Source organism: Pristiophorus japonicus, chromosome 9, assembly GCF_044704955.1.
Source record: "Pristiophorus japonicus isolate sPriJap1 chromosome 9, sPriJap1.hap1, whole genome shotgun sequence".
NCBI lineage: Eukaryota > Metazoa > Chordata > Chondrichthyes > Pristiophoridae > Pristiophorus > Pristiophorus japonicus.
In genome coordinates this window covers 105,011,281-105,024,000 of record NC_091985.1, presented here as the reverse complement: position 1 = coordinate 105,024,000, position 12,720 = coordinate 105,011,281, and the positions used below count along the sequence as shown (strand labels likewise).

Here is a 12,720-nt window from a genome sequence, read left to right as displayed (position 1 = left end):
TGCGCAGCGTTGCCTGAATCGGGATCAGTTTGGGTCGTTGTGCTCTGTTGCCCCACAGCCTCTTGAGTGCCTTCTGGTTCATTAATAATTGACTCGCTCCTGTGTCCAATTCCATGGAGACTTGAGTGCCGTTGAGTTTAACTTTTAACATTATCGGAGGGCTTTTGGTGGTGAAGGTGTGTATCCCATATACTTCCTCTTCATCCTCAGGTGTGGTTGCCTCTCCTGCTCGTTCAGCGTGATCCTCGCTGGATCGGTCGTCCTCTCCTGACTCTGCCATATGGTGAGTCACACTTTTGCACATTCGCTGGAGGTGCCCCATTGTTCCACAGCCCTTGCACACATAGAGCTTGAATCGACATTAATGAGCTCTATGACTGCCCCCACAGCGCCAACATGGTGTTAATGGATACACATTCACGCCCCACGGCGGACTCTGAGTCACCCTAGGCCTAGGTCTGGCCTCTGCGGTTGTGTGGGCCCTGCCCTATACAGTTCTGCCTGTTGAAAACATTATTTTATGCACAGTACTTGCCGGTGAGCTTCGATTCTGTTAAGATATCTATTTTGTGTTATCGCTCGTGGATATGAAAGCCTGGGCTAGCGTGATGGCCTTGCTCAGATCTAGGGATTTGGCAAACGGCAGTTTGCGAAGAATGACCCTGTAGCTGTTTCCAAGCACGAAAAAGTCCCGCAACATTTCCCCCAAAGATCCTGCAAATTTGCACTGTACCGCAAGGTGCCTTAGGTCGGTGACAAAACTCGCCACGCTCTGGCCTTCAGAGCGATGGTGGATGTAAAAGCGATACTTGGCCATTAAGATGCTCTCCTTCGGCTTGAGGTGTTCCCAAAGCAGCATACACAGCTCTGTGTAAGTCTTGTCCATTGGTTTGACCGGTGCCAGCAGATTTTTGAGGAGGCCATATATCGAAGACCCACATACGGTGAGGAGAATCGCCCTGCACTTGATTGCCATCTCAGCCGTGTCCAGCTCGTTGGCCATGAAGTACTGGTTGAGATGCTCAATGAAGGCTTCCCAATTATCACCCTCAACAAATCTCTCAATACCAACTGCAGCCATTACCACGTGAAAGTTCGTGATCCGTTACTCGTCGCCAATTTGTTATGTTCAGAATAAATCCACAAGACTGTGTTGTAAGCTCAAACTGTTGTGACCTTGGTCTCTTTATTCAGACTCCAGAATGGGGAAGCAGCATGGTGGATCACCTTTTATACCTGCTTGCCCCAGGGTGCACAGGTGACCCTTAGGTGTCCCACAGGTGCGCCTCCTAGTGGCAAGTCTTAAATATTGGTGAGGTTTACATACATATATAACAGTGTGCATTTAATTAAGTAATCTGTTTCATGTCCCTTCACTTGCATGTTGTTCATCACGAAAACATCGAAGTGCAGTGCAGAAAAATAGCAGTTTTTATAATGTGTGATGATCAGAAGCCTAGCGATACCAAGATGGGTCACATTTACAATTCAAGTAATTGGAGTGCATAAATAAAAATATTACTTACTGTGGCTGTCCTGCAAAGGTCATGCCACCTCTTCCTACAGATAAGTCCTCCTGAAGGATCCACAGAGGAAACCTACTTGGCAACTTGTCACCAAGCTTCAGCCATTGCAGATGGGTGCAGTTTATCAGGACCCTTCTTCCCAATCTGGCCCCATCCTCTCTCTACAGCGCCTACCAGGGCTTCATTTGCATCCTGGCTAAATTTTCTAGCCCTCTTCTTTCCCGAATCAAGCTCCATTTTTGATCCTGCAAACCTGTGTGTAATTATTGAGAACTTTCCTGCAACTTTCAATTCCCTGTAAAAATGGCTGATTCAGACTAGAAAGTGAACTGCACATGCGCATCACATGAAAAATGGGCGAACAAAAATTTCTGCGCATGTGCAGAACAGGTGTTTTTTTATCGTGAAAAATTTCATTTTTGTTCTTAAAAACGGCGCTTTTTTAATGCTTCACCAAAAGTTACAAACTGTTTGGGGAAATTTAAGCGTTTTTTTTTGCGTTACTTCGGCGACAAAAAAAATGGCATTAATCGAGAATAACGCCAAAAAACAGTGATATCCTTCTTTGTGGAAATTCTAGCCCCAGGTTTCTAGTGGTTGTAAGATTTTGTTAATTATCAGCATGTGGGTGTCAGCAGTTATTAAACATAGTCTAAGAAGACCAAGAAAAAGAGACAAAGTCCTGAAAATGGCTCTACTTACCGTGCCAAGGATTCCAGTGGTAAGTACCACACTAAAAATCATAGGTGCGCCCCTCTCTGGCGCTCCCGAATTTTGACCCCAGTATGTAGTATGGGCTACAAAGCAGTAAAACATTGAGGAGTTTTAACATCATAATCTGTGAGACTGTTGTATAGAAGCTGTGATATTGACTATATCACTCTCTGCCTCATCATGTTGTACAAAATCACTTCCAGCATAGTCATGAGTTAGTTACAGAATCCTGCTGACTGCGACTCTCTGCCTGTTTGAAATGGCGACAATAAAACGTTCCAGAATTTGCTTCAAGACAGTAACAAATCTCAGGGTTCAATGAACATGAATAACCTGCTTGAGCCTTGGTCGCATAGTTTGCAGTGTAAACTCTCAACATGATACAGCCTTGTAACATAATCCAGTTTTAGCGCTCCACTTCCTTCCTGGAGCGAAAACGGCAATTTAAAAAAAAAAAGTTTGAAAACATTGAAAACACGCCTGCCGCTAATTTTTCAAACTTTTAAAAGTTAGCGCCCCAAAGGGGGCATTCCCCAATTTCTCCCCCTTGGTTACTAAAATGTGTCATGGTTTGCACAATCCTTTGGTTCTTAAGGCTACTACATCAATGACTAAAAACATGAAGTCGAATCTCTTTTTGTCTTTGAGGAATGTGATAAATAATCAAATTGTTCTCAGCTCAAATTACACTGTGTGCAAAGAGTAATTAGACTGTATTTGAACCAAGATGTCCTGGATCTGAAGGATTATGATGTTGGGATCCCAGTTGAAAGCAATATCCTGGAAACAGAAATACATACAATAAACTGATTAATATTTGTCACAAGATATTATGAAAGTTCATCTTTTTAAAGGTCAGAACCCTCTGTTGTCAGTTTGCATTTGAAACATTGATAATCAGTCTGGAACTCGTGCAAGCTTACTCCATGGCTGTAATATTGATCTTTTATTAGTCTCCTGCTGAACAGCACATCACAAGACCCCCGCACCCAAATTTTTGTTCTTTATCAATTGTCCTATTTGATCTCATCATTTTTTCTTTGCAGACTCACCCGGTGTGCCTCCAAGTGCCAATGCACACCAGCTTTTCCGAGGTTTCAGTTTTGTCGCCACCAACCTTGGCCAAGAGCAGACACTGCCTGACTCTCGACAGCTGATGGATCATTCCATTGTGCAGGTCAGACAACACTAAAAACACGAGAGCTATTTCAAGGAGAATTCATTCTTTGATGCTATCACAACACTTTCAGTTGGCAGAATGTACCAAGTTATGTTTATCAAGTAACAGATCAGTAACAGAGGCGAAATGTTGTGCATGCTGGATCTTTTACAATGCATGCTAGTTGCAGCTGGGTTGATCCTGTTCTTTCCTAAGGTTATGTGTGTAAATAAATTATGTAGATGCAGACCGAATGTAACAATCCCAGTACATTCTTAAATCAATATGAGCATTTGAATATTACGCAGAATGCTATTTTGTGCCTAGAATAAGTACCCTGCTTATTGTATACAGTACGTACTCAACATCCATATCATTTATCTTTGCAAACCTCAACCAAAGGTACGCCCAAACATTGCTAAAAGAAAAGGTTATAAGCAGCCACCTTTAAACACAAACCTAAATATCAATTACTAAATTTGCATTTTCAAAACCTCACCACTCTTTTTTAATTCACAGAATTAATTGGGAAACTATTCAACATGCAATGAAACCAGACCCTACATCTACAGTAGCAGCATCTTCAATAAAACTTAAATGTTAACACTTAAATATTTCAGTAAAAAAAAACTAACATAAAATCTTTGCTATGGTTGATTGCAATATTTTACTAAATATGCATATCTAGCCTTCCCTTAAATGCATTGATACTATTTGCTTCAACCACTCCCTGTGGTAGTAACTTCCACATTCTCACCACTCTCTGGATAAAGACATTTCTTCTGAATTCCCTATTCGATTTTTTGGTGACTGTTTTATATTAATGGCCTCTAGTTTTGCTCTTCCCCACAATTGGAAACAGTCTCACTTGTATCCACTCTATCAAAACCTTTCATAATTTTGAAGACCTCTATTAGGTCACCCCTCAGCTTTCCTGTTTCAAGAGACAAGAGACCTAGCCTGTTCATCCTATCCTGATATGCATACCCTCGCATTTCTGGTATCATCCTTATAAATCTTTTTGCACACCCTCCAGTGTCTCTATATCCATTTTATAATATGGCAATCAGAATTGTACACAGTACTCTAAGTGTTGTCTAACCAAGGTTCAATACAAATTTAGCATAAACTCCCTACTTTACAATTCTATCCCTCTAGAAATAAACCCTAATAGACACTTTAAAGGCTATTTTTAAAATATATAGTACAGGTATAGTAAAATCCTTTAATATTAAAATCTTGTTTGTTAGAACTTCATTAAATAGAGCTGGAGGGTTAAATAGATAGACTATCTTGCTCGCCATTTGATAAACTAGATAAAGCAAAAATGGCAGGTACAGCAATAATCATGGGTGATTTTAATCTTAATATTGATTGGACAAATCAAATTGGCCAAGGTTGCATTGAGGAAGAGCTCATAGACTATATCCGGGATGGTTTCTTGAACAGTACATTGTGGAACCAACCAGGCAGCAGGCTATCTTAGATCTGGTACTGTGTAATGAGACAGGATTAATTAATGATCTCATAGTAAAGGATCCTCTAGGAAAGAGTGATCATAGCATGGTTGAATTTCAAATTCAGTTGGAGGGTGAGAAAGCTGGGTCTCAAACCAGTGTCCTGATCTTAAATAAAGGTGATTACAAAGGTATGAAGGCAGAGTTGGCTAAAGTGGACTGCTAAAATAGATCAAAGTGTAAGATGGTTGATGAGCAGTGGCAGACGTTTAAGGAGATATTTCATAACTCTCAACAAAAATATATTCCAGTGAGAAGGAAAGACTTTAAGAGAATGGAGAACCATCTGTGGCTAACTAAGGAAATATGGGATGGTATCAAATTGAAAACAATGACATATAATGTTGACAAGATTGGGACATTTTTAAAAACCAGCAAAGAACTAAAAAAATAATAAAGAGAGAGAAGATGGATTATGAGAGTAAACTAGCAAAAAATATAAAAACAGATAGTAAGAGTTTTTACAGGTATATAAAAAGGAAGTAGTAGCTAAAGTAAACATTGGTCCCTTAGAGGATGAGATTGGGGAATTAATAATGGGGAACAGGGAAATGGCAGAGGCTTTGAACAAATATTTTGCATTAGTCTTCATGGTAGAAAACACTAAAAACATTCAATCCTATAATACATAATCAAGGGAGGGGGGAACTTAAAACAATCACTATGACTAAAGAAAAAGTACTCAGCAAAGTAATGGAACTAAAGGTGGACAAGTTCCGTGGGCCAGATGGCTTGCATCCTAGGGTCTTAAAAGAAGTGGCTGCAGAGATAGTGCTTCGGTTGCAATCTACCAAAATTCCCTGGAGTCTGGAGAGGTCCCAGCGGATTGGAAAACTGCAAATGTAGCGCCCCTATTTAAAAAAAGGAGGGAAGCAGAAAGCAGGAAAGGATAGACCAGTTAGCCTAATATCTGTCATTGGGAAAATCACAATCCAGTCAAGCAGAGTCAGCATGGTTTTATGAAAGGGAAATCATGTTTGAAAAATTTGCTGGAGTTCTTTGAAGAGGTAATGAGCAGTGTGGATAAGGGGGAACCAGTGGATGTGGTGTATTTGAATTTCCAGAAGGCATTCGGTAAGGTGCCACATAAAAGGTTACTGCACAAGATAAGAGCTCATGGGGTTGGGGGTAACCTATTAGCATGGATAGAGGATTGGCTAACTAATAGAAAACAGAGACTCGGGATCAATGGGTCATTTTCCGGTTGGCAAATGGTAACTAGTAGGGTGCCACAGGGATCGGTGCTGGGGCCTCAACTATTTGCAATTTATACGAATGACTTGGATGAAGGGACCGAATGTAATGTAGCCAAGTTTGCTGATGATACAAAGATGGGTGGGAAAGCAAGTTGTGAGGAGGACACAAAGAATCTGCAAAGGGATATAGACAGGCTAAGTGAGTGGACAAACATTTGGCAAATGGAGTATAATATGTGAAAGTTGAGGTTATCCATTTTGGCAGGAAGAATAAAAAAGCAAATTATTATTTAAATGGAGAGAGATTACAAACTGCTGCAGTACAGAGGGACCTGGGGGTCCTTGTGCATGAAAGACAAAAGTTAGTATGCAGGTACAGCAAGTAATCAGAAAGGCAAATAGAACGTTGGCCTTTATTGCAAAGGGGATGGAGTATAAAAGCAGGGAAGTCTTGGTTCAACTGTACAGGGTATTGGTGAGACCAGACCTAGAGTACTGCATACAGTTTGGTCTCCTTATTTACGGAGGGATATACTTGCATTGGAGGCAGTTCAGAGAAGGTTCACGACGTTGATGCCTGAGATGAAGGAGCTAACTTATGAAGAAAAGTTAAGTAGGTTGTGCCTATACTCATTGGAATTTAGAAGAATGAGAGGTGATCTTATTGAAACATATAAGATACTGAGGTGGCTCAAAAAGGTAGCTGCAGAGAGGATGTTTCCATTCATAGAAACATAGAAAATAGGTGCAGGAGTAGGCCATTCGGCCCATCGAGCCTGCACCACCATTCAATAAGATCATGGCTGATCATTCTCTCAGTACGCCTTTTCTGCTTTCCCTCCATACCCCTTGATCCCCTTAACCGTAAGGGCCATATCTAACTCCCTCTTGAATATATCCAATGAACTGGCATCAACAACTCTCTGCGGCAGGGAATTCCACAGGTTAACAACTCTCTGAGTGAAGAAGTTTCTCCTCATCTCAGTCCTAAATGGCCTACCCCTTATCCGAAGACTGTGCCCCCTGGTTCTGGACTTCCCCAACATCGGGAACATTCTACCCGCATCTAACCTGTCCCGTCCCATCAGAATCTTATATGTTTCTATGAGACCCCCCTCTCATCCTTCTAAACTCCAATGTATAAAGGCCCAGTTGATCCAGTCTCTCCTCATATGTTAGTCCAGCCATCCCGGGAATCAGTCTGGTGGACTTTCGCTGCAGTCCCTCAATAGCAAGAATGTCCTTCCTCAGATTAGGAGACCAAAACTGAACACAATATTCCAGATGAGGCCTCACCAAGGCCCTGTATAACTGCAGTAAGACCTCCCTGCTCCTATACTCAAATCCCCTAGATATGAAGGCCAACATACCATTTGCCTTCTTCACCGCCTGCTGTACCTGTATGCCAACTTTCAATGACTGATGAATACCATGACACCCAGTTCTTGTTGCACCTCCCCTTTTCCTAATCTGCCGCCATTCAGATAATATTCTGTCTTCGCGTTTTTGCCCGCAAAGTGGATAACCTCACATTTATCCACATTATACTGCATCTGCCATGCATTTGCCCACTCACCTAACCTGTCCAAGTCACCCTGCAGCCTCTTAGCGTCCCCCTCACAGCTCACACCGCCACCCAGTTTAGTGTCATCTGCAAACTTGGAGATATTACACTCAATTCCTTCATCTAAATCATTGATGTATATTGTAAAGAGCTGGGGTCCCAGCACGGAGCCCTGCGGCACTCCACAAGTCACTGCCTGCCATTCTGAAAAGGACCCTTTTATCCCGACTCTCTGCTTCCTGTCTGCCAACCAGTTCTCTATCCATGTCAGTATATTACCCCCAATACCATGTGCTTTGATTTTGCACACCAATCTCTTGTGTGGGACCTTATCAAAAGCCTTTTGAAAGTCCAAATACACCACATCCACTGGTTCTCCCTTGTCCACTCTACTAGTTACATCCTCAACAAAATTCCTGAAGATTTGTCAAGCATGATTTCCCCTTCATAAATCCATGCTGACTTGGACTGATCCTGTCACTACTTTCCAAATGCGCTGCTATTTCATCATTAATAATTGATTCCAACATTTTCCCCACTACTGATGTCAGGCTAACCAGTCTATAATTACCCTCTTTCTCTCTCCTTCCCTTTTTAAAAAGTGGTGTTACATTAGCTACCCTCCATAGGAACTGATCCAGAGTCGATAGACTGTTGGAAAATGATCACCAATGCATCCACTATTTCTAGAGCCATTTCCTTAAGTACTCTGGGATGCAGACTATCAGGCCCCAGGGATTTATCGGCCTTCAATCCCATCAATTTCCCTAACACAATTTCCTGCCTAATAAGGATATCCTTCAGTTCCTCTTTCTCACTAGACCCTCGATCCCCTAGTACTTCCGGAAGGTTATTTGTGTCTTCCTTCGTGAAGACAGAACCAAAATATTTGTTCAATTGGTCTGCCATTTCTTTGTTCCCCATTATAAATTCACCTGAATCCGACTGCAAGGGACCTACGTTTGTCTTCACTAATCTTTTTCTCTTCACATATCTATAGAAGCTTTTGCAGTCAGTTTTTATGTTCCCGGCAATCTTCTTCTCGTATTCTATTTTCCCCCTGTTAATTAAACCCTTTGTCCTCCTCTACTGAATTCGAAATTTCTCCCAGTCCTCAGGTTTGCTGCTTTTTCTGGGCAATTTGTTTGCCTTGTCCTTGGATTTAACACTATCCTTAATTTCCCTTGTTAGCCACGGTTGAGCCACCTTCCCCGTTTTATTTTTACTCCAGACAGGGATATACAATTGCTGAAGTTCATCCATGTAATCTTTAAATGTTTTCCATTGCCTATCCACCGTCAACCCTTTAAGTATCATTTACCAGTCTATTCTAGCCAATTCATGCCTGAAACCATTAAAGTTACCTTTCCTTAAGTTCAGGACCCTAGTTTCTGAATTAACTGTGTCACTCTCCATCTTAATAAAGAATTCTACCATGTTATGTTCACTCTTCCCCAAGGGGCCTCGCACAACAAGATTGCTAATTAGTCCTTTCTCATTACACATCGCCCAGTCTAGGATGGCCAGCTCCCTAGTTGGTTCCTCGACATATTGGTTTTGAAAACCATCCCTAATACATTCCAGGAAATCCTCCTCCACCGCATTGCTACCAGTTTGGTTAGCCCAATCAATATATAGATTAAAGTCACCCATGATAACTGCTGTACCTTTATTGCATGCATCCCTAATTTCTTGTTTGATGCTGTCTCCAACCTACTACTGTTTGGTGGTCTGTACACAACTCCCACTAGTGTTTTCTGCCCCTTGGTATTCCGTAGCTCCACCCATACTGATTCCACATCATCCAAGCTAATGTCCTTTCTTACTATTGCATTCATTTCCTTTTTAACCAGCAATGCCACCCCGCCTCCTTTTACTTTCTGTCTATCCTTCCTAAATGTTGAATACCCCTGGATGTTGAGTTCCCAGCCTTGGTCACCCTGGAGCCATGTCTCCATGATGCCAATTACATCATAACCATTAACTGCTATCTATGCAGTTAATTCGTCCACCTTATTCCGAATACTTTTCGCATTGAGGCACAGAGCCTTCAGGCTTGTCTTTCTAGCACACTTTGCCCTTTTAGAATGTTGTTGTAATGTGGCCCTTTTTGCTTTTTGCCATAGGTTTCTCTGCCCTCCACTTTTACTTTTCTTCTTTTTTCCATCTTTTGCTTCTGCTCCCATTCTACTTCCCTCTGTCTCCCTGCATAGGTTCCCATCCCCCTGCCATATTAGTTTACCTCCTCCACAATTCGTGGGGGAAACTAGAATTAGGGGGCATAGTTTAAGAATAATGGATCGCCCATTTAGAACTGAGATGAGGAGAAATTTCTTCTCTCAGAGTGTCATAAATCTGTAGAATTCTCTGCCCCAAAGAGCTGTGGAGGCTGTGTCACTGAATATATTTAAGGTGGAGATAAGCAGATTTTTGAGCGAGAAGGGAGTGAAGGGTTATAGGGAGCGGGCAGGGAAGTGGACCCGATCCCAGCATCAGATCAGCCATGATCTTATTAAATGGCGGAGCAGGCTTGAGGGGCCAATGGCCTATTCCTGCTCCTATTTCTTATGCTCTTAGGTCAATCAAAGGTCAAACTTAGTTAAATTAAGGAATCGCTTTATCTTAAAATCACTGCCTTTAGCAATGATCCCTCTTAACATTGATCCAGAGGCTCTCTAATTCAAAGCATTTGCTACATTTTTCCATTTCTTCAGAATGAGAAGCTGACTTGACACTGACAGCATCTTTGCAAAAAAAAATCTTGATCTTCTCCTGTTACTGTTTCCTGTAGCTAAACTGAAAGTAACACTGTTTTAAGTTGGAATCAGTTATTCCTGCCCAGATTGATCTTTTAAGACACTGAAGCTCCAATTACCTGTGTGACACAATAAGGTGCTCCCTAAACACAAGTTAGGAGGGGTGGTCTAAGATGGGTTTACAGTGTATGTATGTGAACACACGAAGCGTAGTAAACAAGGTTGGTGAGCTGCAGGCACAAATAGCCACATGGGAATATGATGTTGTGGCAATAACTGAGACCTGGCTCAAAAAGATAAGGTTTGGTATTGAATATTCCTGGTTATAAGGTATTCAGGAAAGAAAGGGAAGGAAATATAGGAGGTGGTTTGGCAGTATTGATTAAGGAGATTGTTACAGTGCTGAAGAGGGAGGATGTCCTGGAGGGGTCAAGGACCGAATCTATATGGCTAGAGTTAAGAAATAATAGAGGTGCCATTACATTACTAGATGTATAGACGACCAAATAATGGTAACGATAAGGAGGAGCAAATTTGCAGAGAAATTACAGAGAGTTGCTATAGAGTGGTAATAATGGGGGACTTCAACTATCTTAATATAGACTGGGATTGTAATAGTGTTAGGGGTAGAAAAGGGGATGCATTTCTGGTATGCTCAGGAGAACTTTCTTGAGCAGTATGTTTCCAGCCCAACGAGGAAGAAGGCATTGCTGGATCTGGTTCTGGGGAATGAGGTGGGTCAAGTGGAGCAAGTGTCAGTAGGGGAACGTTTAGGGAACAGTGGTCATAGTTTCATAAGGTTTAGGTTAGCTGTGGAAAAGGCCAGTGAGCAAACTAGAATAAAAATGTTTAACTGGGGGAAGGCTAATTTCAGTGGGATGAGAACGGATCTGGCCCAGGTAAACTGGAATCAAAGATTGGCAGGCAAAACTGTAGTGGAACAATGGGCTGCCTTTAAAGAGAAAATAGTTTGGGTACAGTCGAGGTACATCCTGCTAGGGGGAAAGTCAGGACTCCCTGAATGATGAAACAGATGGAGAACATGATGAAGCAGAAAAAGAGTGCATATGAGTGCACTAGGGGGGTAGTGCTGGACAGGCTAATGGGGCTCAAGGTAGACAAGTCCCCTGGTCCTGATGAAATGCATCCCAGGGTATTAAAAGAGATGGCGGAAGTTATAGCAGATGCATTCGTTATAATCTACCAAAATTCTCTGGACTCTGAGGAGGTACCAGCGGATTGGAGAGCAGCTAATGTAACGCCTCTGTTTAAAAAAGGGGGCAGACAAAAGGCAGGTAACTATAGGCTGGTTAGTTTAACATCTGTAGTGGGGAAAATGCTTGAAGCTATCATTAAGGAAGAAATAGCAGGACATCTAGATAGGAATAGTGCAATCAAGCAGACGCAGCATGGATTCATGAAGGGGAAATCATGTTTAACTAATTTACTGGAATTCTTTGAGGATATAACGAGCATGGTGGATAGAGGTGTACCAATGGATGTGGTGTATTTGGATTTCCAAAAGGCATTCGAGAAGGTGTCACACAAAAGGTTACTGCAGAAGATAAAGGTAAGCGGAGTCAGAGGAAATGTATTAGCATGGATAGAGAATTGGCTGGCGAACAGAAAGCAGAGAGTCGGGATAAATGGGTCCTTTTCGGGTTGGAAGTCGGTGGTTAGTGGTGTACCATAGGGATCGGTGCTGGGACCACAACTGTTTACAGTATACATAGATGACCTGGAAGAGGGGACAGAGTGTAGTATAACAAAATTTGCAGATGACACAAAGATCAGTGGGAAAGCGGGTTGTGTAGAGGACACAGAGAGGCTGCAAAGAAATTTAGATAGGTTAAGCGAATGGGCTAAGGTTTGGCAGATGGAATACAATGTCTGAAAGTGTGAGGTCATCCACCTTGGAAAAAAAAAACAGTAAAAGGGAATATTATTTGAATGGGGAGAAATTACAACATGCTGCAGTGCAGAGGGACCTGGGGGTCCTTGTGCATGAATCCCAAAAAGTTAGTTTGCAGGTGCAGCAGGTAATCAGGAAGGCGAATGGAATGTTGGCCTTCATTGCGCGAGGGATGGAGTACAAAAGCAGGGAGGTCCTGCTGCAACTGTATACGGTATTGGTGAGGCCGCACCTGGAGTACTGCGTGCAGTTTTGGTCACCTTTCTTAAGGAAGGATATACTAGCTAGATTCACGAGGCTGATTCCGGAGATGAGGGGGTTACCTTATAATGATAGATTGAGTAGACTGGGTCTTTACTCGTTGGAGTACAGAAGG

At 42.1% G+C, this 12,720-nt stretch overlaps 1 protein-coding gene across 3 annotated transcripts in view; it reads left to right on the top strand.

Annotated features, from left to right (window-relative positions):
- rps6ka2 (ribosomal protein S6 kinase, polypeptide 2) overlaps positions 1–12,720 on the top strand; it is a 654,298-nt gene that overhangs the window by 554,939 nt on the left and 86,639 nt on the right. For all 3 annotated transcript variants that reach the window (XM_070889669.1, XM_070889667.1, XM_070889666.1), the window contains exon 13: positions 3,287–3,417. In XM_070889669.1, the coding sequence (XP_070745770.1) occupies positions 3,287–3,417 (131 nt within the window). The remainder of the gene's footprint in view (positions 1–3,286; positions 3,418–12,720) is intronic.